We start from the raw sequence: 25,526 nt of genomic DNA, 5'->3' as shown, positions 1-25,526 counted from the left end.
ACGGAGAGGAGACGGTGGATTAAATGGGTGCCGGGAAGGTAAATCCGACAATTTCGCGGCTGCGTGGGCTGAGCGAGAGAGAAGCGTTGAGGATAATGCCAAAGTTACGGGTCTGTGAGACGGGGATGGTGGTGGTGCTGTCTAAAGCGGTAGGAAAGTCGGGGGGAAGACACGGTTTGGGCGGGAAGGTGAAGAGCTCTGTTTGAGGCGGCAGGGGGACATCCGGGCAGAGATGTCCTGATGGCAGGAGGAAATGTGACACTGCAGAGGAGAGAGGCAGGAGCTGGAGGGGCAGATTTGGGAATCATCCACGTAGAGATGGTGGTTGAAGCAGGGGGAGCAAATCAGTTCTCCGAGGGAGCGGGTAGAGAAATAGGAACAAAAGAAGTACGCTACTTAGTCACTCGTAACCTCCCACTTCGCTTTTGTACATACTCATTTATGAACACTATCGAAGCACTTTTTCCTCCTTTCTCTAAATTACTTGATGTCCGTCTCCCACGTTAGATTCCAAACCTCTTGAGCGCTCCTCTAAACCTATTGTACGTTTCCATGTGCGCAGTACATGACCCTTTTCCCTCTGCTCCCTCTGCTCCCTCTCTGCCCCCTCTTCACCTCCCCTCAGCTAAGCCCCTTTCCCCCCTTCCCTCTGCGCTCCTCCCCCTCTCCCTTCCCCTCTCCTCAGCACTGTGCTCTTCTGATCATTTGTACAGATTTTTATTTCCCTATTTTGTTAGTGAGCTGTTCTTCCCCTTGACTCTATTTACTGCTATTGTTTTTGTCTGTCCGTCTCCCCCGATTAGACTGTAAGCCCGTCAATGGGCAGGGATTGACTCTATTTATTGCCGGGCTGTCCATTCCAAGCACTTAGTCCAGTGCTCTGCACATAGTAAGCGCTCAATAAATACTGTTGAATGAATGAATGAATACACACAGAAGGCACTCAGTGAATGCTACTGACCGGCTGAGAATCTATTCAACTCTATAAGTGGTCTACCGAAGCTTTCTTCTTACTGGTTTCCACTATCACCTGCATCTCCCACTAAGGGGAGGATGGAGAATGGGATGAAGGCTGATTAAGACCGTGAGCTCCAAGTGGGACAACCTGATTACCCTGGGTCTACCCCAGCGCTTAGAACAGTGCCTGACACATAGTAAGCGCTTAACGAATATCGTTACTATTCTTATTACTGATTCCAAGGAGTCGATAAAATAGGAAAAGCAGAAACGGAGCAGCGTGGCTCAGTGGAAAGAGCCCGGGCTTGGGAGCCAGAGGTCGGGGGTTCTAATCTTGCTTCGGCCGCACGTCAGCTGTGTGACTTTGGGCAAGTCGCTTAACTTCTCTGGTCCTCAGTTACCTCATCTGGAAAGGTATTCCATCATTATTATTCATAAAAAACCAGAGAGGAAAACAAGGCAGGAGCTTTAAGAAACTGATTAATTTAAGTTTCATATCTAATAATAATAATAATGTTGGTATTTGTTAAGCGCTTACTATGTGCCGAGCACTGTTCTAAGCGCTGGGGTAGACACAGGGGAATCAGGTTGTCCCACGTGGGGCTCACAGTCTTAATCCCCATTTTACAGATGAGGGAACTGAGGCCCAGAGAAGTGAAGTGACTTGCCCACAGTCACCCAGCTGACAAGTGGCAGAGCCGGGATTCGAACTCATGAGCCCTGACTCCAAAGCCCGGGCTCTTTCCACTGAGCCACGCTGCTTCTCACTGAGCCACGCTGCTCTTTCAACTACACAGAAGTCCAGTCAAACTTGCCAAAATTCCAAAAGGGGTTTTCAGAGAGGGACGAGTCATTGGTCGGATACTTGACCCGCATTCTTACATTTTAAATCAGTTTACATGTCTGCCATCCAAGAAATATTTATGGTCGGCTTCCCCCAGATTCCTCAGTATTGGCCAAAGTTAAGCACGGAAAACACCAACCAACCGCAGAGAAGTTCTAATCAAACTCACAATTTCTACACATGCTCCTTCCACTATGACTTCTCTTTACCTACCGATAAAAATCAAGACGGTATTTGGCATTAGAGTCCACCCTGCTTTTCTTTACCTGCAATGCTTTCCAGTAATAGGAGTGGAATGGTTTCCCGGGCATCCTTCTTTAAGTCGCTGTAAAAGTTTTCTGTACTTTTCTCGTTCCTCTCTCTGAACACCCTAATGATGGAAAGAAAAAAGACAAGAAACAAAAATGAGTATGTCGGCAATCTAATTTGGATTAAACAAGGCAAATATGTATAAAGGAAGCTTATGTAGTTTTGGCACCAGTAGTCACCCAGGACCCAAAACAATGAGGGATTATAAGCATAAAAGCCTGCTGTGGGCAGGGACTGTCTCTCTTTACTGCTGAATTGTACTGTCCAAGTGCTTAGTACAGTGTTCTGCACATAGTAACGCTCAATAAATACCATTGAATGAATGAATGAATATGAGTGACTGAACTTCTCATCTTAAAATATGACGTAAAAATAACAACTGTGGCATTTAAATGCTTACTCTGTGCCAAGCACTGTACTAGACTGTGGGGTAGATGCGAGATAATCAGGTCCCACATGGGGCTCACAAGCAGGAAGGAGAACGGGCGTTGAATCCCCATTTTGCAGATGAGGAAACTGAGACACAGAGAAGTGAAATGACTTGCCAAAGGTCAGACAGCAGGTACGCGGTGGAGTGGGGATTAGAACCCGAGTTCTCTCACTCCCAAGATCTTGCTCTTTCTACTAGGCCTCACTACTTCCCAAACCCAACGCTTTTAAACCATTCAATAAAATACCCAGTTGTCTTCCTCTATCTGTACTCACTTCTTTTCCCAAAGAGAATCCAACCAGCAGCAGAAAAGCAGAACGGCCTAGCGCAAACAGCACGGGCCTGGAAATCAGAAGGACCTGGGTTCTCATCCTGGCTCCCCAAATTGTCTGCTGTGTGACTTTGGGCAAGTCACTTATCTTCTCTGTGCTTCAGTTCCCTCCTCTTTAATTTGGGGAGTAAGATTGTCAGCCCTCTGTGGGATAGGGACTGCGTCCAAACCGATCATCTTGTTTATACCCTAGTGCTTAGTACAGCGCCTGGCACATAGTAAGCACTTAAGAAAAGCCACACGCAGACAAAAGAAAATTCAATGTACAGCTGAGTAGACATTTTCCTGGTCAATTCAACTGGTTCTGCTGAGGGGTTAGGAGTCCTGTTCTTAATAAGCACAACATATCCTTTTTAGCCACAAGGTCTCTAAGGGAGGGATAAATAATAATGTTGGTACTTGTTAAGCGCTTACTATGTGCAGAGCACTGTTCTAAGCGCTGGGGTAGACACAGGGGAATCAGGTTGTCCCACGTGGGGCTCACAGTCTTCATCCCCATTTTACAGACGAGGAGAGATCCATGGGAAGTGACCTGTAAGACTATGACTTATCAACAATTAACTAGCTTTAGTCCATTAAACCAATATCCTGAATGATAGTTGTTAATGATGAGTTGCGGGGGTGCTAGACCTAATCATTTTCCCATGTCAGGAAAAGTCTGGGATGGGGAAATGAACTCATTATAATAATAATGATATTTGTTAAGGGCTTACTATGTGCCAGGCACTGTACTAAGCACCGGGGTGGATGCAAGCAAATTCAGCCGGACACAGTCCGGGCCCCTCGCAGGGCTTACATTCTACATCCCTCTTTTACAGATGAGGTAACCGAGGCCCAGAGAAGTGAGTGGCTTGCCTAAGTGGACAAGTGGCCGAGCCGGGATCACAACCTATGACCTTCCGACTCCCAGGCCCGTGCTCGATCCACTACGCCATGCTGTTTATTGAAAAGAGCAGGTGAAGCTACAACACACACACCCACCCACACAAAACACAAATGAATGATAAAAATATATTTCTTAGACCACCCATAAAAGCAAATTCTTAGGCAGAACACATTTTCTGAAAATTGAGCATCCACAAGAATTCCATGGCTCTGCCTGTGAGGCTGCCTACGTGTTCCAACTATCCCTCAACTAATGAGTACAGGGTGTGGATCCCGACTCCCCCGGAGACCACCCTTCTCTGTCTAGTGAATTAGAGCCTGGACTTGGGAGTCAGAGGTCGTGGGTTTCAATCCCGGCTCCGCCACTTCTCTGCTGTGTAACCTTGGGCAAGTCACTTCACTTCTCTGGGCCTCAGTCACCTCATAATAACGATAATCATGGTACGTGTTAAGCACTTACTATGTGCCGGGTATTGTTCTTAGTGCTGGGGTAGATACAAGGTGATCAGGTTGTCCCACGTGGGGCTCACAGTCTTAATCCCCATTTTCCAGATGAGGGAACTGAGGCACAGAGAAGTTAAGCGGCTTGCCCAAGGTCACCCCGCAGGCGAGTGGCGGAGGTGGGACTGGAACCCACATCCTCTGACTCCAAAGCCCGTGCTCTTTCCACTAAGCCACGCTGCTTCCCGCTGCCTCTGAAGCAATCGGCATTACTAGGACATTTACATCAAATGCTTTAAGGACACTGGAGAAACAAAGTTGACAAAACGGGGCATGCCTCTTCCACGGTGTAGTGTGGTCTTCTGAGAGTTTTGCCGGTTTCAGAAGAATACGGTTCTGATGTCCCACACTCACGAATGGGCCGTTTCCACGGTAAGAAGCTCGCTGGAAGGTATCTGTTATGCCGACTGCCATTTGAACTTGGGTTACAAGCTCCCTGGTTCAGAGGAAAGCTGAAATAGTATCAAAATTAGCCCGGAGCAGCCGAAAACATTTACCTTACGTCAAACCGTTCACACGACCCAAGAAACGCACACGCTTGTTGCCAATTAATGTTCCACTTGGCTTCGCAAAGCAGCGCAGCCTAGTGAAATTATGTTTTTATGATATAGAAAGAATTCCAAGAACAGAGGTTCTAGGTTCCAGGTTCTATCGGGGAGCTCTTGAAAGCACCAACACTCGTTTCAGTCAGTTAATAACCTGCTCTTTTCGGGTTCTCAATTAGATGATGATGATAATAAAAATGGCATTTGTTCAGCACTATTTGCCAGGCACTCTACTAAGCGCTGGGGTGGATACAAGCAAATCGGGTTGGACATAATCCCTGTCCCACCTGGGGCCCACAGTCTCCATCCCCATTTTACAGAGGAGGTAACCGAGGCGCAGAGAGGTGAAGGGAGACTTGTCCAAGGTCACACAGCGGGCAAGTGACGGAGCCGGGATTAGAACCCATGACCTCCCGTCTCCCAGGCCCGTGCTCTGTCCACTATGCTGCTACTCACGCCGACTCTTGACCTATCAGGCCTGGTTAGGAAATTTCAACAGCGAAAGCGATGAACAGTTCAAGGACCTCTTCTCCCACCCATTAAAACATCAGCCTTGCCTTATTCCTCTTCTCTCCCCTACCTTCTCAATTTCCTGGCAATTTACTATTTCATATTATGAGATTATTACAAAGATTGGGTTAGTAGAAGCTAGAATTTAACTCTGTAATCTTTAAGAGACTTTACAAAACCCAAATGGCAAATGGAAATAGGAAATTATAGGGTTCTTTAAAGGATTTTTTTTCATACTCTGGTCCTGTAGGTTAAAAGAATACGTATTTGGGATGAAAGACACTTTCAGATCCTTGTATATATATATTCCCTATCCAACAAATACCTGAGGAGAGGCACAAATCTTGCAGATCTTGAATCTTGGAACATTTTATCTGTACAATTGCTGGCTCCATTAGGTGTTTTCTTATCTATAAAAGAAAGCAAATTTCACTATAGCTTTGCCAGCAAGTTTGCATCTCGAAAGTAAGCAGGATTCAGATTTTCCAGGTTGAATTACAGTGTTACCCAGAGATCAGTCTCTTTTTAGCACGCTGGAGTGCACAGAGCCCGGGTGTGGGAGTCAGAAGGTCATAGTTTCTAATCCCGGCTCTGCCACTTGTCAGCTGCGTGACCTTGGGCAGGTCACTTCAACTTCTCTGTGCCTCAGTTACCTCATCTGTAAAATGGGGCTTGAGACTCTGAACCCCACATGGGACAGGGACTGTGCCCAACCTGATTTGCTCGGCTCCACCTCAATGCTGAGTACAGTGCCTGGCACACAGTAAGCTCTTAAAAAAATACCATTACTACTGTTGTTATTATTTAAAGGTCTAAACCTGCAATGATCCAGAACAAAATTCTGCACCTTTTAAACCGCAAACTAAGCTTTATTATTCCTTTAAATGGTATTTGTTAAGCAGTGCCGGTCACTATGTGCCAGTCACCAAACTGAGCGCTGGGATAGATGTAAACTCATCGGGTTGGACACAATCCGCTTCCCAGTGAGGCTCAATCCCCATTTCCAGATGAGGTCACTTAGGCCCAGAGAAGCTAAGTGACTTGTCCAACGTCACACGGCAGATAAATGGCAGAGCCGGGATCAGAACCCACGTCCATCCTCTTTCCGCCAGGCCCTGCCGCTTCCTGTGTTCTAGAGGATAGGGATTGTGACTACTTGCTCTTATGTGATTTGCCAAGCGATACAGTTTTCTGCACAGACCAAGTGACCAATAAATTCCACTGATGGATGTAATTATCCTTCATATTCTAAGATGATGACAATAACCTACGTGAGCCTGTATGACTGAAAAAAACCCCAAAGTACCAGTGTTTTATGTACATAAAAAGGCTGTTCTTTTTTGTGCTGCATTTACAGCACTTGGTATGTTTTCTTCCACTTCTGGGCCCTGTTTTTGATTCCGGTATATTGTTAAAGACAAGACACTAAAGACAAAATAAGTTCAGCTTTCCTGGACGTGAACGCGTCCCAGATTATAACCTCTTTGGGGATACCTTCAAATGGTATTTTTTGACGCCGCCCCACGCTTCGGGCTGAATCGCTCGGGGCCTTTTACAGAACTGCACTAGCAGTCCCACGTTACAGCCGAACTTTACGACAAAGTAAATATCTCTCTAAGTCTCCTTCTCCCAGGCTGAAATTAAGTCATCAACAATGATTGCATCTTGGAGAAACTCTGCCCACAATTTCTATCAGATTTTGAGGTGCCGAACAGATAACTAAAGATGAAGCGGGGGAAGCAATTTAATTTAGAACCGGGATGATGCAGGTTGCCGTGAGTTAACTGCACCTAATTCTGAGGAATTGTTTTCCGGTGAGAACCTCATCCGACTTCAACAATCCAACACATCGTCGCAAGACGCCGAAGCGGCGAGGGCTGTGGTTTTCCCCCACCTACGGCTAAAAATATTGGAATTTATGGAGACTCGTGTCCATTTTCAAGAAAGTGGAGGATCTCATAAATAGGACTGAAGACACGAGTCCTCAAGGAGACAAGGGTTCAAAGGGTGTGTGGAAAGGTGCTCATCGGAATTAACCTACAAGCATTCACAAGGAATTAGCCTACTCTGAGGCGCTTTAAGAAGATGCGTTCTGTCCAACCCAAATTGGATAAATCCTTCATTGAAAAACCACTACTACACTCAGCAGATCATGCTTCTATTTCTGCACCCTCCTGCAAAAGCTTATAATCACACTCCAACTTTTCACCTACCGAATAAACTGATGTCATATTCTGCATTATATTATATTCTGCATTTTTTTAATAAAGAATAAACAATAATTTAGTGATTTAGCATCATGGTGCAGAACATTACTGTTCCAGAGGTTTGGGAACATCTCCTTAATTCATATCATGTAAGCCTACGGAAAAACACATAATAATAATAGTATTTGTTAATAATAATATTGGTATTTGTTAAGGGTTTACTATGTGCAGAGCACTGTTCTAAGCGCTGGGGTAGATACAGGGTAATCAGGTTGTCCCACGTGAGGCTCACGGTCTTCACCCCCATTTTACAGATGAGGTAACTGAGGCCCAGAGAAGTGAAGTGACTTGCCCACAGTCACACAGCTGACAAGTGGCAGAGCCGGGATTCGAACCCATGACCTCTGACTCCCAAGCCCGGGCTCTTTCCATGTGCCAAGCACTGTTCTAACCCACACTACAAACTATTTAGCTCATTGCATCTATCTGCATTGGAGAGAGATGCCATAAAAAAGCTCCTTAAAAGACTTTCACCAGCTCAGTGGTGGTTATTTCCCACTCAGTAGTGAGGTGATAAGTAGATCTGCCCTGTACATAACATTATCGGTGCTTGGACACTTTTGTTTCTTCACCATAATAATACTGATGGCATTTGTTAAGCGCTCACTATGTGCAAAGCACTGTTCTAAGCGTTGAGGGGGATACAAGGCGATCAGGTTGTCCCACGTGGGGCTCAGAGTCTCGAACCCCATAATGTAGTTCTCATATGACCTATTATTTTATGGTATTTGTTAAGCGCTTAACTTTACGTGAGGCACTGTAGTAAGTGCTGGGGTAATACACGAGGTAATCAAGTCAGATACAGTCCACGTCCCACAAAGGGCTCACAGTCTTAATCCCCATTTTCCAGATGAGGGAACTGAGGTACAGAGAAGTTAAGTGCCTTGCCCAAGGTCACACAGCTGACAAGTGGTGGAGCAGTCAAATCCTCATTTTATGAATGAGCAATAACCCAGAGAGAACACAATGGGTGACATCTAATGCCATGAGAAAAATGAGAAAGAAAACCGAGATTAAGAATGTTCTATTGGCGCTTTGCTTCTCTCAGATGTGAAAATGATTAGTTTAAAATACTTCTGGTGAAAGATGAAACCACTGACACTGCCAGCTGGAGAGGGAAGAGCGGGGGTTGGGATGCCCTGTAGATATTTCTTTCGCACGAGGGCCCAAGTGTAGAAGAAAAGATAACGCACCGTGCGGAAGAGGGGCCGGGTCCAGCCTGGTCATCTAGATTCTAAACTCCTTTTGGGCAGGTATCATGCCCGCTGATTCTATTGTACTGTACTCTTAGTACAGTGCTCCTCACAGAGTAAGCGCTCAATAAATATGATTAACTGATTGACCTACTCCCGCACAGTCTAGAACTTGGCACTTAGTGAACGCTTAACAAATGTCACGACGGTTATGATTATTACCGCTAATATTCGCCCCCCCCCCTTTTTCCACTCCCTCACCTCTCTTCTCAAAATCCCCACCTCATCCCGTCTCTCCCCACTCCAGTCTGGACTTGGCTCTGCTGTCTGAATCATTTTTCTAAAAAAAAACCATCCGGTCCAAGTCTCCCCACTCCCCAAGATCTCCAGTGGTTGCCGGTCACCTCCGCGTCAAACAGGAACTCCTCACCGTCGGCTTCAAGCCACTCCGTCAGCTCGTTCCCTCCTACCTTCCCTTTCTGATTTCCTACTCCAAACCAGCCCACGGCTTTCGCTCCTCTAAAGTCAACCTACTCACCGTACTTGGGTTTCGTCCACCCCGTTAACGAGCCCTCGCCCGCGTCCCCCCTCTCCTTTCACATACGACGGGACGCTGCTCTCCCCACCTTCAAAGCCGCACTAAAAAATGACGTCTCCTCCAAGGGGCCGTCCCCCAACGAATCCCTCGTTTCCCCTACTCCCTCTCCTTTCTGCACCGACTCTGCATTTTGATCTGTACCTTTTAAGCCCTTGCTAATTCCTCCCACCCCGAGCACCACCGCAGTTTATTTTAAATGTCAGTCTCCCCCACTAGGCTATAGGCTCTTTTCTGACAGAGATGGTCAAACGTGATGATATTCACTGAACGCTTACTCTGTGCAGGGAACTAAGCCCTTGGGAGAGCTCCCTCCTACCTCTCCTCCCTTCTCTCTTTCCACCGCCCACCCCGCACGCTCCGCTCCTCCGCCGCCCACCTCCTCACCGTCCCCCGTTCTCGCCTCTCCCGCCGTCGACCCCTGGCCCACGTCCTCCCACGGTCCCGGACCGCCCTCCCTCCTCACCTCTGCCAAACTGTCTTCCCCTCTTCCAAACCCTACTTAAAGCTCGCCTCCTCCAAGAGGCCTTCCCAGACTGAGCTTCCCCTTTTCCCTCTGCTCCCTCTGCTGCCCCTCTACCCCCCTTCACCTCCCCTCAGCTAAGCCCTCTTTTCCCCTTTCCCTTTGCTCCTCCCCTTCTCCCTTCCCACCCCCTCAGCACTGTACTCCTCCCTCAATGGTATACATTTTTTATTACCCTATTTATTTTGTTAATAATAATAATGTTGGTATTTGTTAAGCGCTTACTATGTGCAGAGCACTGTTCTAAGTGCTGGGGTAGACAAAGGGGTGGTCCCACGTGGGGCTCACAGTCTTAATCCCCATTTTACAGATGAGGTAACTGAGGCACAGAGAAGTTAATGAGATGTACATCACCTTGATTCTACTTATTTGCTATTGTTTTTGTCTTTCTGTCTCCCCCGATTAGACTGTAAGCCCGTCAAAGGGCAGGGATTGTCTCTATCTGTTACCGATTTGTACATTCCAAGTGCTTAGTACAGTGCTCTGCACATAGTAAGCGCTCAATAAATACTATTGAATGAATGAATGAATGAATGAATGAATGAATGTACAATACAGCAATAAACGGGCCCATTTCCCTGTCCAAAGTGAGTTACAGTCTGGAGCGGGGAAACAGATATTAATAGAAATAAATTACAGCTAGTACATAAGTGTTGGGGGGCCGGGAGGGGGGGTGAATAAAAGGGAGCAAGTCGGGGCAAGAAGTGAGCGAAGAGGAAAGGAGGGCTTAGTCGATATCTACCAACTCTAAAGTATTGTACTCTCCTAACCGCTTAGTACACTGCTCTGCACACAGTATAAGCTCTCAATGAATACCCGCGATTGATTCTACCTTCACTCAAACCCGTCCCGTGGTCTAAGCTGGTAAGAAGAGATAGAAAGGGAAAACTAAATAAATCAGCTCAGTAGGCATCTCACCCAATTTCTGCGTGTCACTCCAAGGTCGAGGATCCATTTGACGGCCCGGTCCATTCGATGAAGAGTTTGAAGAGTTGGGGAACACCTGAAACGTAAGATATTTTTGAAGTATCGTAACATTTCAGTTTCGGTAGAACACCTGTAATGAGAATCATTCTCGTCTTACAGCTACGCTCTTTCGATTCCACTTAAGAGCCTCTGAAAATGAAAACAATGCACATTTCATACATTAATTCACTATTCCTAGACAAAAATTGTTAATTAGCCAACTAATTCCCCGAAAGGTACTACTACTGTTACATTCTTCACAAAAATATAAACCTCACCAAAACACACTGGAATTGCAGACTAGGTTCTCACGGGTGGGATCAGGGATTTTAGATGACCTTCTCCCCCATCAAGCGCTTAGTACAGTGCTCTGCACACAGTAAGCGCTCAATAAATACGACTGAATGAATCATATGGCGGTACAGTCCTCTAGACTGAAAGGTCCTCGTGGACAGGGAAAACACCTACCAACTGGGTCGTATTGTACTCTTAGAGAATCAGAAAAGCAACGCAACTTAGTGGAAAGAGCCCGGGCTTGGGAGACAGAGGTCGTGGGTTCTAATTCCGGCTCCGCCACTTGTCAGCTGTGTGAATCTGGGCAAGTCACTTCACTTCTCTGTGCCTCAGTGACCTCATCTGGAAAATGGGGATTAAAACTGTGAGTCCCAGGTGGGACAATCTGATAACCTTGTACCTACCCCAGAGTTTAGAACAGTGCTCGGCACATAGTAAGCGCTTAACAAATACCACCACCATTATTATTATTACTCTCCCAAGCCCTCAGCATAGTGCTCTGCACACAAATCCTCGAAAAATATATGCAGTCGATCGAACTTACTGAGCGGTTCCTGTGTGCAGAGCACTGCACTAAGTACTTGGGAGAGGACCGTATAACAGACGAGTTTACGGTCTAGAGGTGGAGACAGACATTAATATAAATAAATTACGGATATGAACACAAGTACTGTGGGGATGGGATAGGGGATGAATAAAGAGAGCAAGTCAGGGTGACGTAGAAGGGAGAAGGAGGAGAGGGAAGGTCTGACTGACTGACAGATTATCGGGAAAGTTGGAGGACTGGGATAGGTGGCGGAAGAGGAGTATGTTGGCTCTAAAGGCCAATTAGGTTGACCCTTGGAAATGTAAGTTTGCTGGGCATTTAAGTCACCATCACCGCCTGGTGTTTCTGGAACGGGGTGGGAAGGGAAGAAGGTCACCTCCACAGGACTGTTCTAATGAGATATTCATCCCCTTCATTCCGTTTATTTGCTACTGTTTTAATGAGATATTCATCCCCTTGATTCTATTTATTCGCTATTTTTTAATGAGATGTTCATCCCCTTGATTCTGTTTATTCGCTATTGTTTTAATGAGATGTTCATCCCCCTGATTCTATCTATCGCTATTGTTTTTGTCTGTCCGTCTCCCCCGATTAGACTGTAAGCCCGTCAAGGGTAGGGACTGTCTCTATCTGTTACCGATTTGTACATTCCAAGCGCTTAGTACAGTGCTGTCTTGTTTGCTATTGTTTTAATGAGATGTTCTTCTCCTTGATTCTATTTATTGCCATTGTTCTTGTCTGTTCGTCTCCCCCGATTAGCCCGTGAGCCCGGCAAAGGGCGGGGACTGTCTCTATCTGTTACCGATTTGTCCATTCCAAGCGCTTAGTCCAGTGAGTAAGCACTCAATAAATACTATTGAGTGAGAGTACCTTCTAATGACCCTCTTACTAGTCCCCACCATTAGAACGTAAACACCTCGTGGGCAGGAAACAAATACTGTGCTTCCCCTGCACTTTCCCGAGCTCTTGGTAAGGCACCCTGCACTCAGTGGGTGCTCAGAAAGTACCACCGCTACTTCGAAATCTATTTTTCCAATAGGAAATTTTTCTCACCCCTCGATATGCTTTTCCGCCTTTAAGGTACAACCCGAATGTGGTCTCTCGCGTTACCGTTCTCTGCTCCGTTCCGTTGTTACTCTGCCTTTGAAAATTTTCTCAAGTCTCAAACGCTTACCGAGAGAATGCGACTCATATCGTACCCTCCCAAGCGCTTAGGACGGTGCTCTGCACGCAGTTAGTGCTCAATCAATACGACTGATGGACTAATATATAATATTGAGGTGGTGGCAGGGCAACCATGTGGAGGAAAGAAGACATTCAATACGGCAGAGTTAGGGAGACAGATGTAGGGTGTTATGCACAGGGAGACGGTATGTGAAACTGTGGCAGAAGATTCATTCACTCAATAGTATTTACTGAGCGCTTACTATGTGCAGAGAACTGTACTAAGTGCTTGGAATTTACAGTTCGGCAACAGATAGAGACAATCCCTGACCAATGACCGGCTTACAGTCTAATCGCCACGGGAGGGAATGCCGACTGAGAAGAGAAGGGGTCCAGAACGGAGCCGGGGGACTGAAGGAGAAGCCAGAGAAAGAGACTGAGAAAGCCCAGCCAGAGAGGTAAGACGGGTGAGGCTGAGGAGAATTAAGGAAGAGAAGGGTGGGTGCATTCAATTTGGCGAGGAAGAATTTGGTGACCTCGGAGAGGGTGCGGTCTCAGCGGGGCGAAGGGGCGGAAAGCAGATTTTAGGGAGTAGGTAAGGGATTCTGAGGAGAGGCAAAGCTATCTGAGGAGTCTGGACTCATTCAATAGTATTTATTGAGCGCTTACTATGTGCAGAGCACTGTAGTAAGCGCTTGGAATGTACAAATCGGTAACAGATAGAGACAGTCCCTGCCCTCTGACGGGCTCACGGTCTAATCGGGGGAGACGGACAGACGAGAACGATGGCAATAATTAGAATCGAGGGGAAGAATATCTCATTAAAATAAAAGCAAATAAATAGAATCAGGGTGATGTACATCTCACTGTGAATGTGAGGCGGGGATGAAAGCCCGGAGGGTGCAGTGGGATCCAAGTACAGTGCTTTGCACACAGTAGGTGCTCAATACTATTGACTGAGTGAATGAAAAAGAGGTGCTCATTAAAAACTGAATGAATGAATAGTAGTCACTCAAATACTATCGTGAATGAGCGTGGATGGACATTAGGTGGTCAAGAGAAACTAGAGAGCGGACAAAGGCAACACATGCTAAACAAATCCACGCTACACAGTTAAACGGATCACCTCTTTGAAGTATCAAGACATTCACTCGTTCAGTCATATTTACTGAGTGCTTACTGTGTGCAGAGCACTGTAATAATAACAACGGTGTTTGTTAAACGCTTACTATGTGCCAAGCACTGTTCTAAAGCCTGAGCACTTGGGAGAATACAACAATAAACAGTCACATTCCCTGCCCGTGCCGAGCTGACAGTCTAGAGGACATACACCATCGCTCCACTCCTCAAGAACCTCGCCTGGCAAAAATGTCTCGGATCATTCATTCAATCGTATTTATTGAGCGCTTCCTGTGTGCAGAGCACTGTACTAAGCGCTTGGGAAGAACAATTCGGCGACAGATAGAGACATAATGGATAAAGACGTCTCTGAGATAATGGATAAAAAAAATCGGGAAACTCTGGGAATACATGAGGGGGGGGAATGTCATGGCAATGGCAAAGGAGTGTGTATATACATGAAACTAAATCACTGGGAGGACCTGACCCTAATTACAGTATCGAAGCACCACACCCAGAGATAGGAGCAGAAGACTGTTTAGTAGACCAGTATCTAGAGGTAAATGCCTGGGGTACTCTTGAACAAAGAGTAAATCGATTCAGTCTCTCAGTGACACACCTTGAGAAAAACCCTGTTGCCAAGTAGGCCCTTGAGTCATTAAGGGTGTGACCGCGTAGGTTTGCATTACTAATCAGGCGGAAAACTGAATTCCAATTTCCCTGAGTTTCCCGAACGGTTCTCGTGGTATCAGGATTTGGGGAAAGACCCGGTTAAAGCCCGCGCCCAAGTTACGAGATGTTTTACCGAACCACAACAAAGAACCCCACACGGGATAACGGGGTTGGGTCGGAGGGGCCCGAGCTTCACTGAGGCAACGAAAAGGGGACGGGGATTTTAGGGGAGGGAGGATAAGGCCCGGAGAGGGACACAGTTTCAAGGTCAGAGCAGCCGCATGGCTTAGTGGAAAGAGCCCGGGTTTGGGAGTCGGAGGATGTGGGTTTTAATCCCGGCTCCGCCATTTGTCTGCTGTGTGACCTTGGGCAAGCCACTTCATTTCTCTGCGCCTCAGTTCCCTCATCTGTAAATTGGGGATTAATAATAATAATGTTGGTATTTGTTAAGCGCTTACTATGTGCAGAGCACTGTTCTAAGCACTGGGGTAGATACAGGGGAATCAGGTTGTCCCACGTGAGGCTCAAAGTTAATCCCCATTCGACAGATGAGGTCACTGCGGCGCAGAGAAGTTAAATGACTTGCCCACAGTCACGCAGCTGACAAGTGGCAGAGCCGGGATTTGAACCCATGACCTCTGACTCCCAAGCCCAGGTTCTTTCCACTGAGCCACAAAGACTGTGAGCCCCACATGGGACAATCTGATTACCTTGTATCTCCCCCAGCGCTTAGAATAGGGCTTGGCCCATAGTAAGCACTTAACAAATACCATCATCATTATTATTAAGGGTCTAACAGGCCAGAGAATCAGCATTTGGGGTCTTTTCAACCCCCAAGGAGAAACTTTCAAGGTCTGCCGCAGACCTAGGATTCATTCATTCGTTCAATCGTATTTATTGAGCACTTACTTTCTGCAGAGATGAGCAAATCTGGAAGTCCGACTCAAAAAAACAGCAGCGTGGCCTAGTGGAAAGAGCACGGGCCTGGGAGTCTGAAGACCCGGATTCTACTTACGTCTCTCTCGTCTGCTCTGCATGTCGCTTGCCGTGAGACGCTGGGCGGGTCACTTCACTTCTCTGTGCCTCAGTTTCCTCCACTGTAAAATGGGGATTAAATACCCGTTCTCCCTCCTACTTAGGCTGCGAGCCCCATGGAGGGCAGAGACTGTGTCCGACCTCAGTAACTTATACCTATCCCAGCACTTAAAACAGCGTTTGACACAAGCACTTAACAAATACCATTAAAAACAAATCTATGGGGCCTTCCAGCGCCCGTCACCCTCAGGAACTGCAGTAATCTAGTTTAAATCAATTTAAAATTCCTATTTATGCGTGTGAGCTCCTCTCTACTTTCTCAGTGACTTTTTCTTAGATTAAAATGCGTCTATGCCTCTCGTCTACCTCGACTCCCAGGATTCTCTCAACGTCGCTGATGGCCTAGGACTCAGACATTAACCAAGGTTTCATGATCCACAGGGAAGACCAAAACTTGCCTACTTTGGCTGCCTTCTTTGGGCAACAAGAGAGAAGGTAAAGGAGCAGTTATTTAATAAGCAACTAAAAAATGCTATAAATAGGCCCCTGCCAAGCTCTGTGTTCAGCGTTGGGGGTGATACAAGAGCTATACTGAATGGCCAAACTATCTCCCATTCTGATTTGCAGGACCTAAATTAATGAGGTTTATACTACAACTGGGATCAGAAGGATGCAAATTCCTTGTGGGAAGGGCATGTGTCACTTGAATATTCTGATATACCAACTGGTCGCTCAATAATTCCACCGCTATTTCTATTATTAATATTAATAATAATAATACTAACAACAACAATAATAATGGTGCTGTATTAAGCGCTGAGGTCTATACAAGGAAATCGGGTTGGACACAGCCCCTGTCCCACGTGGGGCTCACCGTCTTAATCCCCATTTTCCAGATGGGGTAATTGAGGCCCAGAGAAGTGAAGTGACTCGCCCAAAGTCACACAGCAGACAAGTGGCGGAGCCGGGATTAGAACCCACGTCCGACTCCCAAGCCCGCGCTCTTGCCACCAGGCCACGCTGCTACTCAGAGGCAATCTGTCATATTACAAATGATATTAACTCAATTCCCACTGACCTTTTCATCAGAATTCCCACTTTGTGTTCCATTACAGACTGAAGTCGCTAAACACTTGGACTGGGATGGTGATGACCTTATCAAATTGGCAACATCCCATACGGTCTTCTTCACTTGGCCAATGAAATAGTCTAGAAAATTGAAATAATATAAAGAGAAAAAATTTAATGGGACATCCAATCAGATGAAGTTCACACTAGCCCTCATTCCTCGGATAAAACTTCATTTCATCTCGATCGGCAATAATTTACGTGGCTCTAGAAAACTTTTAAAAATTCAAAGCATAATTACTAGATAACAGTGAAAGTAACTCTAGGAGAATGAACATTTCCAGTGTTGTTGAAAAAGAAATTATGCACAATTGCTGGCAATCCTCACACGGAGAATGAAATCTCTACTCTTCCCTAGAAGACTGCGTAAATGAAAAATGACTATGCCGTAGCCATTCTGGGCCTTTTGGATGAATGACTTTAGAATCCAGGGCCTTGAATAAAGATGTGTGATTTCTTGCCCCCCATATCCGGGCTGAGACGATCTGATCTTTCAAACTGAGGTAGTTTCAGACAGGCTTCCCCAAATCTGTTACATTCAGCAATAATCAGACCATTTCACATTCAGAAGCTGGTACAAAAAAACAAATACTCCATTTCCACACCCCCTGAGCTGGGATTGCCAGTTCAACCAATCGAGGGTATTTACTGAGAGTTTATAATAATAATAATAATAATAATGTTGGCATTTGTTAAGCGCTTACTATGTGCAGAGCACTGTTCTAAGCGCTGGGCTAGACACAAGGGAATCAGGTTGTCCCACGTGGGGCTCACAGTCTTAATCCCCATTTTACAGATGAGGTAACTGAGGCACAGAGAAGTGAAGTGACTTGTCTAAAGTCACACAGCTGACAAGTGGCAGAGCCGGGATTCGAACCCACGGTCTCTGACTCCAAAGCCCATGCTCTTTCCACTGAGCCACGCTGCTTCTCTATTGGGTGCTCTGTGCAGAGCGCTGGGCAAATGCTTTGGGAGAGTACAATAAAGTAGACACTCTCCCTGCCCTCGGTCAATTATAAAACCCGCGGCATTTACTGAGTGTTTATCGAGTGCAGAGCACTTAAAAAGCTTTTGGAAAAGTAGCCTACAACAGACTCCCTCAGGTTGCTTATAAAACCCATGGCATTTAATGAGCGTTTATCGAGTGTAGAGCACTTAAAAAGCTCTTGGAAAAGTCCCCTACAACGGGCTCGGTAGACGGGGATCCCTGTCCACATGGAGTTTACAGTCTACAGGGGAAGATGAACATTGAAATAAATTATAGATAGGGGAAAATAATAGACTCCGAGGATATTTACATACGTTGCAGGGGTGAGTATCAAAGTGTTTACGGGTACGCAGCCGAGTGCATAGTTGACACGGAGGCGGGGGTGGGTGCAAGCGGAAATAAGGCCGGGTCTTGGAGAGGTGATTTTAAGATGGTTTTGAAGGTGGGGAGAGAGGTGGGCAGTCAAGAACAAAATGAGAGGGGCTTCCAGAGGGAGGACGTGGGCAAGGAAGTAGGTGGCAAAATGGACAAAATTCAGGTAGAGTAGTTTGGCCTAAGAGGAGTGGAGTGTGTGGGACAGTGCTCTGTACATAGGAAGCGCTCAATAAATACTACTGAATGAATGCACGAGATCAGTGGAGATCAGGTCGAGGGGGGAAAAGATTTTCCCTATTTATTTTGTTAATGAGGTGTACATCCCCTTGATTCTATTTATCCTGATTAAGTTGGCTTGTTTTTGTCTGTCTCCCCCCGATTAGACCTTAGACCGTGAGCCCGTCAATGGGCAGGGATTGTCTCTATCTGTTGCCGAATTGTACATTTCAAGAGCTTAGTATGGTGCTCTGCACATACTAAGCGCTCAATAAACACTACTGAATGAATCGAAAAAAAGCTGACAATGCTTTAAAGTCAATGGTAAGAAAGAGCTTTTGTCTGACGTGGAGGTGGCTGGGAGTTGGGAGGTATGGACAAAGGTTTTTTTCCAAAAACCGATCTAGGCAGCAGGGTGAGGTGTGGACTAGAGGGGATAATAATAATAATAATGTTGGTATTTGTTAAGCGCTTCCTATGTGCCGAGCACTGTTCTAAGCGCTGGGGTAGACACAGGGGAATCAGGATGTCCCACGTGGGGCTCACAGTCTTAATCCCCATTTTACAGATGAGGTAACTGAGGCACAGAGAAGTGAAGTGACTTGCCCACAGTCCCACAGCTGACAAGGGGCGGAGCCGGGATTCGAACTCATGACCTCTGACTCCAAAGCCCGTGCTCTTTCCACTGAGCCACGCTGAGAGGAGAGAGGCTGGAGGCCGGGTGGGCAGCAAGGACACTGATCAAGCAATCGATCAATCGTATTTATTGAGCGCTTACCGAGTGCAGAGCACTGAACTAAGCGCTTGGGAGAGTACGACAACAGAATCGGTAGACACGTTCCCTGCCCACAATGAATTTACAGTCTAGAGGAGCCTGAATCTAGACTGATGCAGTAGTTGAGACGCGAAGTAATAACAATAACGATGGCATTTGTTAAGCGCTTACTATGTGCCAAACACTGTTCTAAGCACTGGGGTAGATACGGGGTTATCAGGTTGTTCCACGTGGGGCACACAGTCTTCCTCTCCATTTGACAGACGAGGTCACTGAGGTACAGGGAAGTGAAGTGGCTCGCTCAAGGTCACACAGCAGACAAGGGGCGGAGGCGGGATTAGAACCCATGTCCTCTGACTCCCAAGCCCAGACTCTTGCCATTAATACTAATGTTGGTATTTGTTAAGCGCTTACTATGTGCCGAGCACTGTGTTAAGCGCTGGGGTGGATACAGGGTCATCAGGTTGTCCCATGTGAGGCTCACAGTCTTAATCCCCATTTGACAGATGAGGGAACTGAGGCCCAGAGAAGTGAAGCGACTTGCCCAGAGTCACACAGCTGACAAGTGGCCGAGCCGGGATTCGAACCCATGACCTCTGACTCCCCAGCCCGGGCTCTTTCCACTGAGCCACGCTGCCTCTTGTGAGCGCTTGGATCAGCATGCCAGCAGTTCGAATGGAGAGGAAAGGATGGATTCTAGAGGTGTTGTAAATGTAAAACGGACCGGATTTCATGACAGATTGACTGTTGGGGCTGAAGGCTTATCTGACTGGTTGTATAATCATGTAAATGGAAAAATTAAACCCAAAAAAGAAGGCACAGTAGATTACTAGAGACATTTCAATACTTATGCACATCTGAACCAAAGCCTCCGGTTATTTATAAAGTGTTCACTTTCTCCTGAAATGAAATTTGAAAAGTCTATGCAGTACCTAATTTTGGTCTTTTGGCTTGAATCTCGTCAGAGTCACTTATAGAGGACCGAATACTGAGGAAAGAACAGAAAAATTATTCAGAGGCGCAAACCTGATATTCATGCATCAAACATCACTTCCATAGCAATTTTCGATCAGTGCGCAGTGCTGTGTGACTGTGGGCAGGTCACTTCACTTCTCTGTGCCTCAGTTCCCTCATCTGTAAAATGGGGATGAAGACTGTGAGCCTCACGTGGGACAACCTGATTCCCTGTATCTCCCCCAGCGCTTAGAACAGTGCTCTGCACATAGTAAACGCTTAACAAATACCAACATTATTATTAAATACCACAAAGTAGTAATAGTAATAATGATGATGAGGGTGGTATCTGTTAAGCGCTTACTACGTGGGGAGCACTGTTCGAAGCACTGGAGTAGATACGAGGTAATCGGGTTGTCCCACATGGGGTCACAATCCTAATCTCCATTTTACAGATGAGGGAACTGAGGCCCAGAGAAGTGAAGTGGCTTGCCTAAGGTCACACAGCAGACAAGGGGCGGAGGCGGGATCAGAACCCACGTCCTCCGAGTCCCAAGGCTGGGCTCTCGCCACGAAGCCATGCAACGTCTCGCCTAAGAAAACACTCAACAAATCTGACTGATGACGACGACCACCAAATGAGATTCAAAGAGAAGTGTAATTAGATCATTTTCCACCTGAGGCAAACTCCACCAACTAAATACTAGTACTACTGCTAATGGTATTTGTTAAGCGCTTACTATGTGCCAAGCACTGTTCTAAGCACCGAGGTAGATACAAGCTAATCAGGTTATAATGATAATGTTAGTATTTGTTAAGCGCTTACCGGGTGCAGAGCCCTGTTCTAAGCGCTGGGGGAGATACAGGGGAATCAGGTCGTCCCACGTGAGGCTCACAGTTAATCCCCATTTGACAGATGAGGTAACTGAGGCACAGAGAAGTGAAGTGGTTTGTCCACAGTCACGCAGCTGACAAGTGGCAGAGCCGGGAATCGAACCCATGACCTCTGACTCCGAAGCCCGGGCTCTTTCCACGGAGTCACGCTGCTTCTCTATCTGACCCTGTCCCAACCCTTTCCACACCCACACCCCCTCTCTATGGGCACCTTCACCTCTCGCCCATTCATTCATTCAGTAGTATTTATTGAGCGCTTACTATGCGCAGAGCACTGGACTAAGCGCTTGGAAGGCTGTTGGCATTCATTTTTAAACACACAGAGCCCGGTGTAGGAACGTGATGCTAATGACGATCATAATAATGAAGGTATCGGTTAAACGTTTACTATGTGCCAAGCATTATTCTAAGCGCTGGGGGAGATACAAGGTAATCAGGTTGTCCCACGAGGGGCTTCCCAGTCTTCGTCCCCATTTGACAGATGAGGGGACTGAGGCGGAGAGAAGCGAAGTGACTTGCCCAAAGTCACACCGCTGACGAGCGGCGGAGCCGGGATTAGAACCTACTGAAGGCTCACCTCCTCCTGGAGGCCTTCCCAGAGAGAAGCAGCGTGGCTCAGTGGAAAGAGCACGGGCTTTGGAGTCAGAGGTCATGAGTTCGAATCCCAGCTCTGCCACTTGTCAGCTGGGTGACTGTGGGCGAGTCACTTAACTTCTCTGTGCCTCAGTGACCTCCTCTGTAAAATGGGGATGAAGACTGTGAGCCCCACGTGGGACAACCTGATTTCCCTGCGTCTACCCCAGCGCTTAGAACAGTGCTCTGCACATAGTAAGCGCTTAACAAATACCAACATTATTATTATTATTCCCAGACTAAGCCCCCGTTTTCCTCCGCTCCCCCTCCCCATCGCCCCGACTCCCTCCCTCTGCTCTACCCCGCTCCCCGCCCCACGGCGCTTGGGTGTCTACGTACGTATTTATTATTCTATTTCTTTCAATAACGATGAACATTTATCTATAATTCCATTTATACCGATGCCCGTCTTTCGGTTTCGTCTTGCTGTCTGGCTCCCCCCTTCTAGACCGTGAGCCCGTGGTTGGGTAGGGATCGTCTCTGTTGCCGAACTGCACTTTCCGAGCGCTTAGTACAGCGCCCTGCACACGGTCGGCGCTCAATAAATACGACCGGAGGAATGAACCCGCAGCCTCTGACTCCCAAGCCCGTGCTCTTTCCGCTAAGCCGCGCGGCTTCTCCTCGATGGTGATGGCCACTGCCGACAGCCTCCTTCAGGAGGCTGCGGCACACGTGCGAAAGAAGATAAAAAGGCTGTCGCAAGTGCCATTAGTGAAGCCGTTGGGAAGCGGCGTGGCTCAGTGCAGAGAGCCCGGGCTTGGGAGTTCGAGGTCATGGGTTCGAATCCCGGCTCCGCCACTTTCATTCCATTCATCCAAGAGGATTTATTGAGCGCTTACTATGTGCAGAGCACTGGACTAAGCGCTTGGAGTGAACGGATCGGTACCAGATAGAGACGGTCCCGGCCCTTTGCCGGGCTTACGGTCTAATCGGGGGAGGCGGACGGACAAGAACGACAGCAATAGACTCAAGGGGATGAACATCTCAACATCTTCAACAGCCGAACAGCTTGAACATCTTGAACAGCTCGACAGTCGAACATCTTGTCAGCTGGGTGACTGTGGGCAAGTCACTTCACTTCTCTGGGCCTCGGTTACCTCATCTGTAAAATGGGGGTGAAGACTGTGAACCCCAGGTGGGACAGGGACGGTGTCCAACCTAATTAGCTTGTGTCTACCCCAGAACCGTGCCTGACACACAGTAAAAGCTTACCAAATACCATTATTATGACTAACGCATCAGTAATACTAATTATTATTAGTCAAGACGGGAAGCAGCGCGGCTTTGTGGAAAGAGCTTGGGCCTGGGAGTCAGAAGACCTGAATTCTAAACTCAACTCTGTCACTTGCCATCTGTATGCCTTTGGGCAAGTCACTTAAGTTCTCTGGGCCTCGGTTTCCTCATCTGTAAAATGGGGATTCGATATCTCTTCTCCCTCCTATTTCGACTGCAAACGGAGAGGCCACGGAGAGGCCACCATCAATGAATCAGAGGCATCTACTGAGCAATTACTCGGCACAGATCACTATAAAGTTCCCTCATCTGTAAAATGGGGATGAAGACTGTGAGCCCCACGTGGGACAACCTGATTCCCCTGTGTCTACCCCAGCGCTTAGAACGGTGCTCGGCACAGAGTAAGCGCTTTACAAATACCAACGGTATTGTTATAATAAGCACTGGAGAGAATACAATCCACTTGAGTTGATCATTCATTCATTCAATAGTATTTACTGAGCGCTTACTATGTGCAGAGCACTGTACTAAGCGCTTGGAATGGACAAATGGGTAACAGAGACGGTCCCTGTCCTGTGACAGGTTTACAGTCTAATCGGGGGCTTACAATCTAATCATGGTGCCTGTCCACACTGAACTCTACTTAAAACTCACCTCCTCCAAGAGGCCTTCCCAGAGTGAGCTCCTCTTCTCCCTCTACTCCCTCTGCCACCCCCCCCTTCACCTCTCCGCAGCTAAACCCTCTTTTTCCCCTTTTCCCTCTGCTCCTCCCCCTCTCCCTTCCCATCCCCACAGCACCGTACTGGTCCGCTCGACTGTATATATTTCCATTACCCTATTTATTTTGTTAACGAATCGTACATCGCCTCGATTCTATTCAGTCGCCATCGTTTTTACGAGACGTTCTTCCCCTCGACTCTATTTATCGCCATCGTTCTCGTCTGTCCGTCTCCCCCGATTAGACCGTGAGCCCGTCAGACGGCAGGGACCGTCTCTATCTGTTGCCGACTTGTTCGTCCCAAGCGCTCAGTACAGTGCTCTGCGCATAGTAAGCGCTCAATAAATACTACTGAATGAATGAATGAGCTTCAAGTCTAGCGTAGGAGTTTATAGTCCGGCTACTGCAAAACAGCTCTGCATTTGGCTCACCGATCTTTCCCGTGCTAAAGGCGGCTTCCGGGCTCCACGATAAATCCCCTTGCGACTACCTGTCATCCGGTTGTCCCGCGTGAGGCTCCCAGTCTTAGTCCCCATTTTCCAGATGAGGTCACCGAGGCCCAGAGAAGTGAAGTGACTCGCCCAAAGTCACCCAGCAGACAAGTGGCGGAGCCGGGATTAGAACCCACGACCTCTGAATCCTAAGCCCGGGCTCTTTCCGCTAAGCCACGCCGCTTGTCTTGAGCGTACTAAGCGCTTGACAAGTGCAATTCGGCAACAGATAGAGACAATCCCTGCCCGACCACGGGCTCACAGCCTAGAAGACTTGGGCCGCCGGGTGACGTACGGCACGGCCCGGGAATCAGAAGGGCCCGAGTTCTAATCCCGGCTCTGCCTCTCGTCTGCTGGGTGACCTTGGGCGAGCCGCTTCACTTCTCTCTACCTCAGTTCCCTTCTCTGGAAAACGGAGATTAAGACCGTGAGCTCTACGTGGGACGCGGACTGTGTCCGACCCGTTTAACTTGTATCTACTCCGGCACTTCCTACGGTGCCCCGCACCTACCAAACACCTAACGAATACCAAACAAAAAAAGAAAATACATATATTTTTTAAAAGCGGCACTTGCCAAGGGGGAGAGAGGCTTCCCGCACTGCGCTGGGACTCTCACTGGCCTCCTCTTTTCCAGCATCCTGCCCACAGAAGGCACTTACGAGAAGCGGCGGCTTAGTGGGAAGAGCCCGGGCTTGGGAGTCAGAGGTCGTGGGTTCTAATCCCGGCTCCGCCACTTGTCGGCTGTGTGACTTTGGGCGAGTCACTTCACTTCTCTCTGCCTCGGTTACCTCATCTGTAAAATGGGGATTAATAATAATAATGTTGGTATTTGTTAAGCGCTTACTATGTGCCGAGCACTGTTCTCAGCGCTGGGGTAGTCACAGGGGAATCAGGATGTCCCACGTGGGGCTCACAGTCTTCATCCCCATTTTCCAGAGGAGGGAGCTGAGGCCCGGAGAAGTGAAGTGACTCGCCCACAGTCACCCGGCTGACAAGTGGCAGAGCTGGGATTCGAACCCATGACCTCTGACTCCCAAGCCCGGGCTCTTTCCCCTAAGCCACGCCGCTTCTCTGTGTGAGCCCCATGTGGGACAACCTAATGACCCTGTCTCTACCCCAGCGCTTAGAACAGTGCTCTGCACAAAGTAAGCGCTTAAGAAATGCCAACATTATATTATTAATTATATATATTATATATTATTATATTATTACATAGGTAGTGATGAGAAGCAGTGTAGCCTAGTGGAAAGCGCACGGGCCTGGGGGTCAGAGGACCCGGATTCTAATCCCAGGGACGACCGGATGACCTTGTATCTACCCCGGCGGTTAGAACGGTGATTGCCGCATAGCGCTTAACAAATACCATCATCATTATTATTACTACTTAATACCCATCCTACTAATACAACTGAAGCAACGCAAGGCATTCTCAA

General features: G+C 47.4%; 1 protein-coding gene across 1 annotated transcript in view; it reads right to left on the bottom strand.

Moving 5' to 3' along the window:
• SENP2 (SUMO specific peptidase 2) overlaps nt 1–25,526 on the bottom strand; it is a 70,586-nt gene that overhangs the window by 28,113 nt on the left and 16,947 nt on the right. Inside the window, exons 2-7 of the mRNA XM_029068154.2 lie at nt 20,102–20,157; nt 16,766–16,896; nt 10,809–10,893; nt 5,638–5,722; nt 4,535–4,709; nt 2,068–2,171 (exon numbers count right to left, since the gene is read on the bottom strand). Of these exons, the coding sequence (XP_028923987.1) occupies nt 2,068–2,171; nt 4,535–4,709; nt 5,638–5,722; nt 10,809–10,893; nt 16,766–16,896; nt 20,102–20,157 (636 nt within the window). The remainder of the gene's footprint in view (nt 1–2,067; nt 2,172–4,534; nt 4,710–5,637; nt 5,723–10,808; nt 10,894–16,765; nt 16,897–20,101; nt 20,158–25,526) is intronic.

This window comes from Ornithorhynchus anatinus, chromosome 1 (assembly GCF_004115215.2).
Source record: "Ornithorhynchus anatinus isolate Pmale09 chromosome 1, mOrnAna1.pri.v4, whole genome shotgun sequence".
In the NCBI taxonomy this organism is placed as follows: domain Eukaryota; kingdom Metazoa; phylum Chordata; class Mammalia; order Monotremata; family Ornithorhynchidae; genus Ornithorhynchus; species Ornithorhynchus anatinus.
This window is presented reverse-complemented; position numbering and strand designations above follow the sequence as displayed.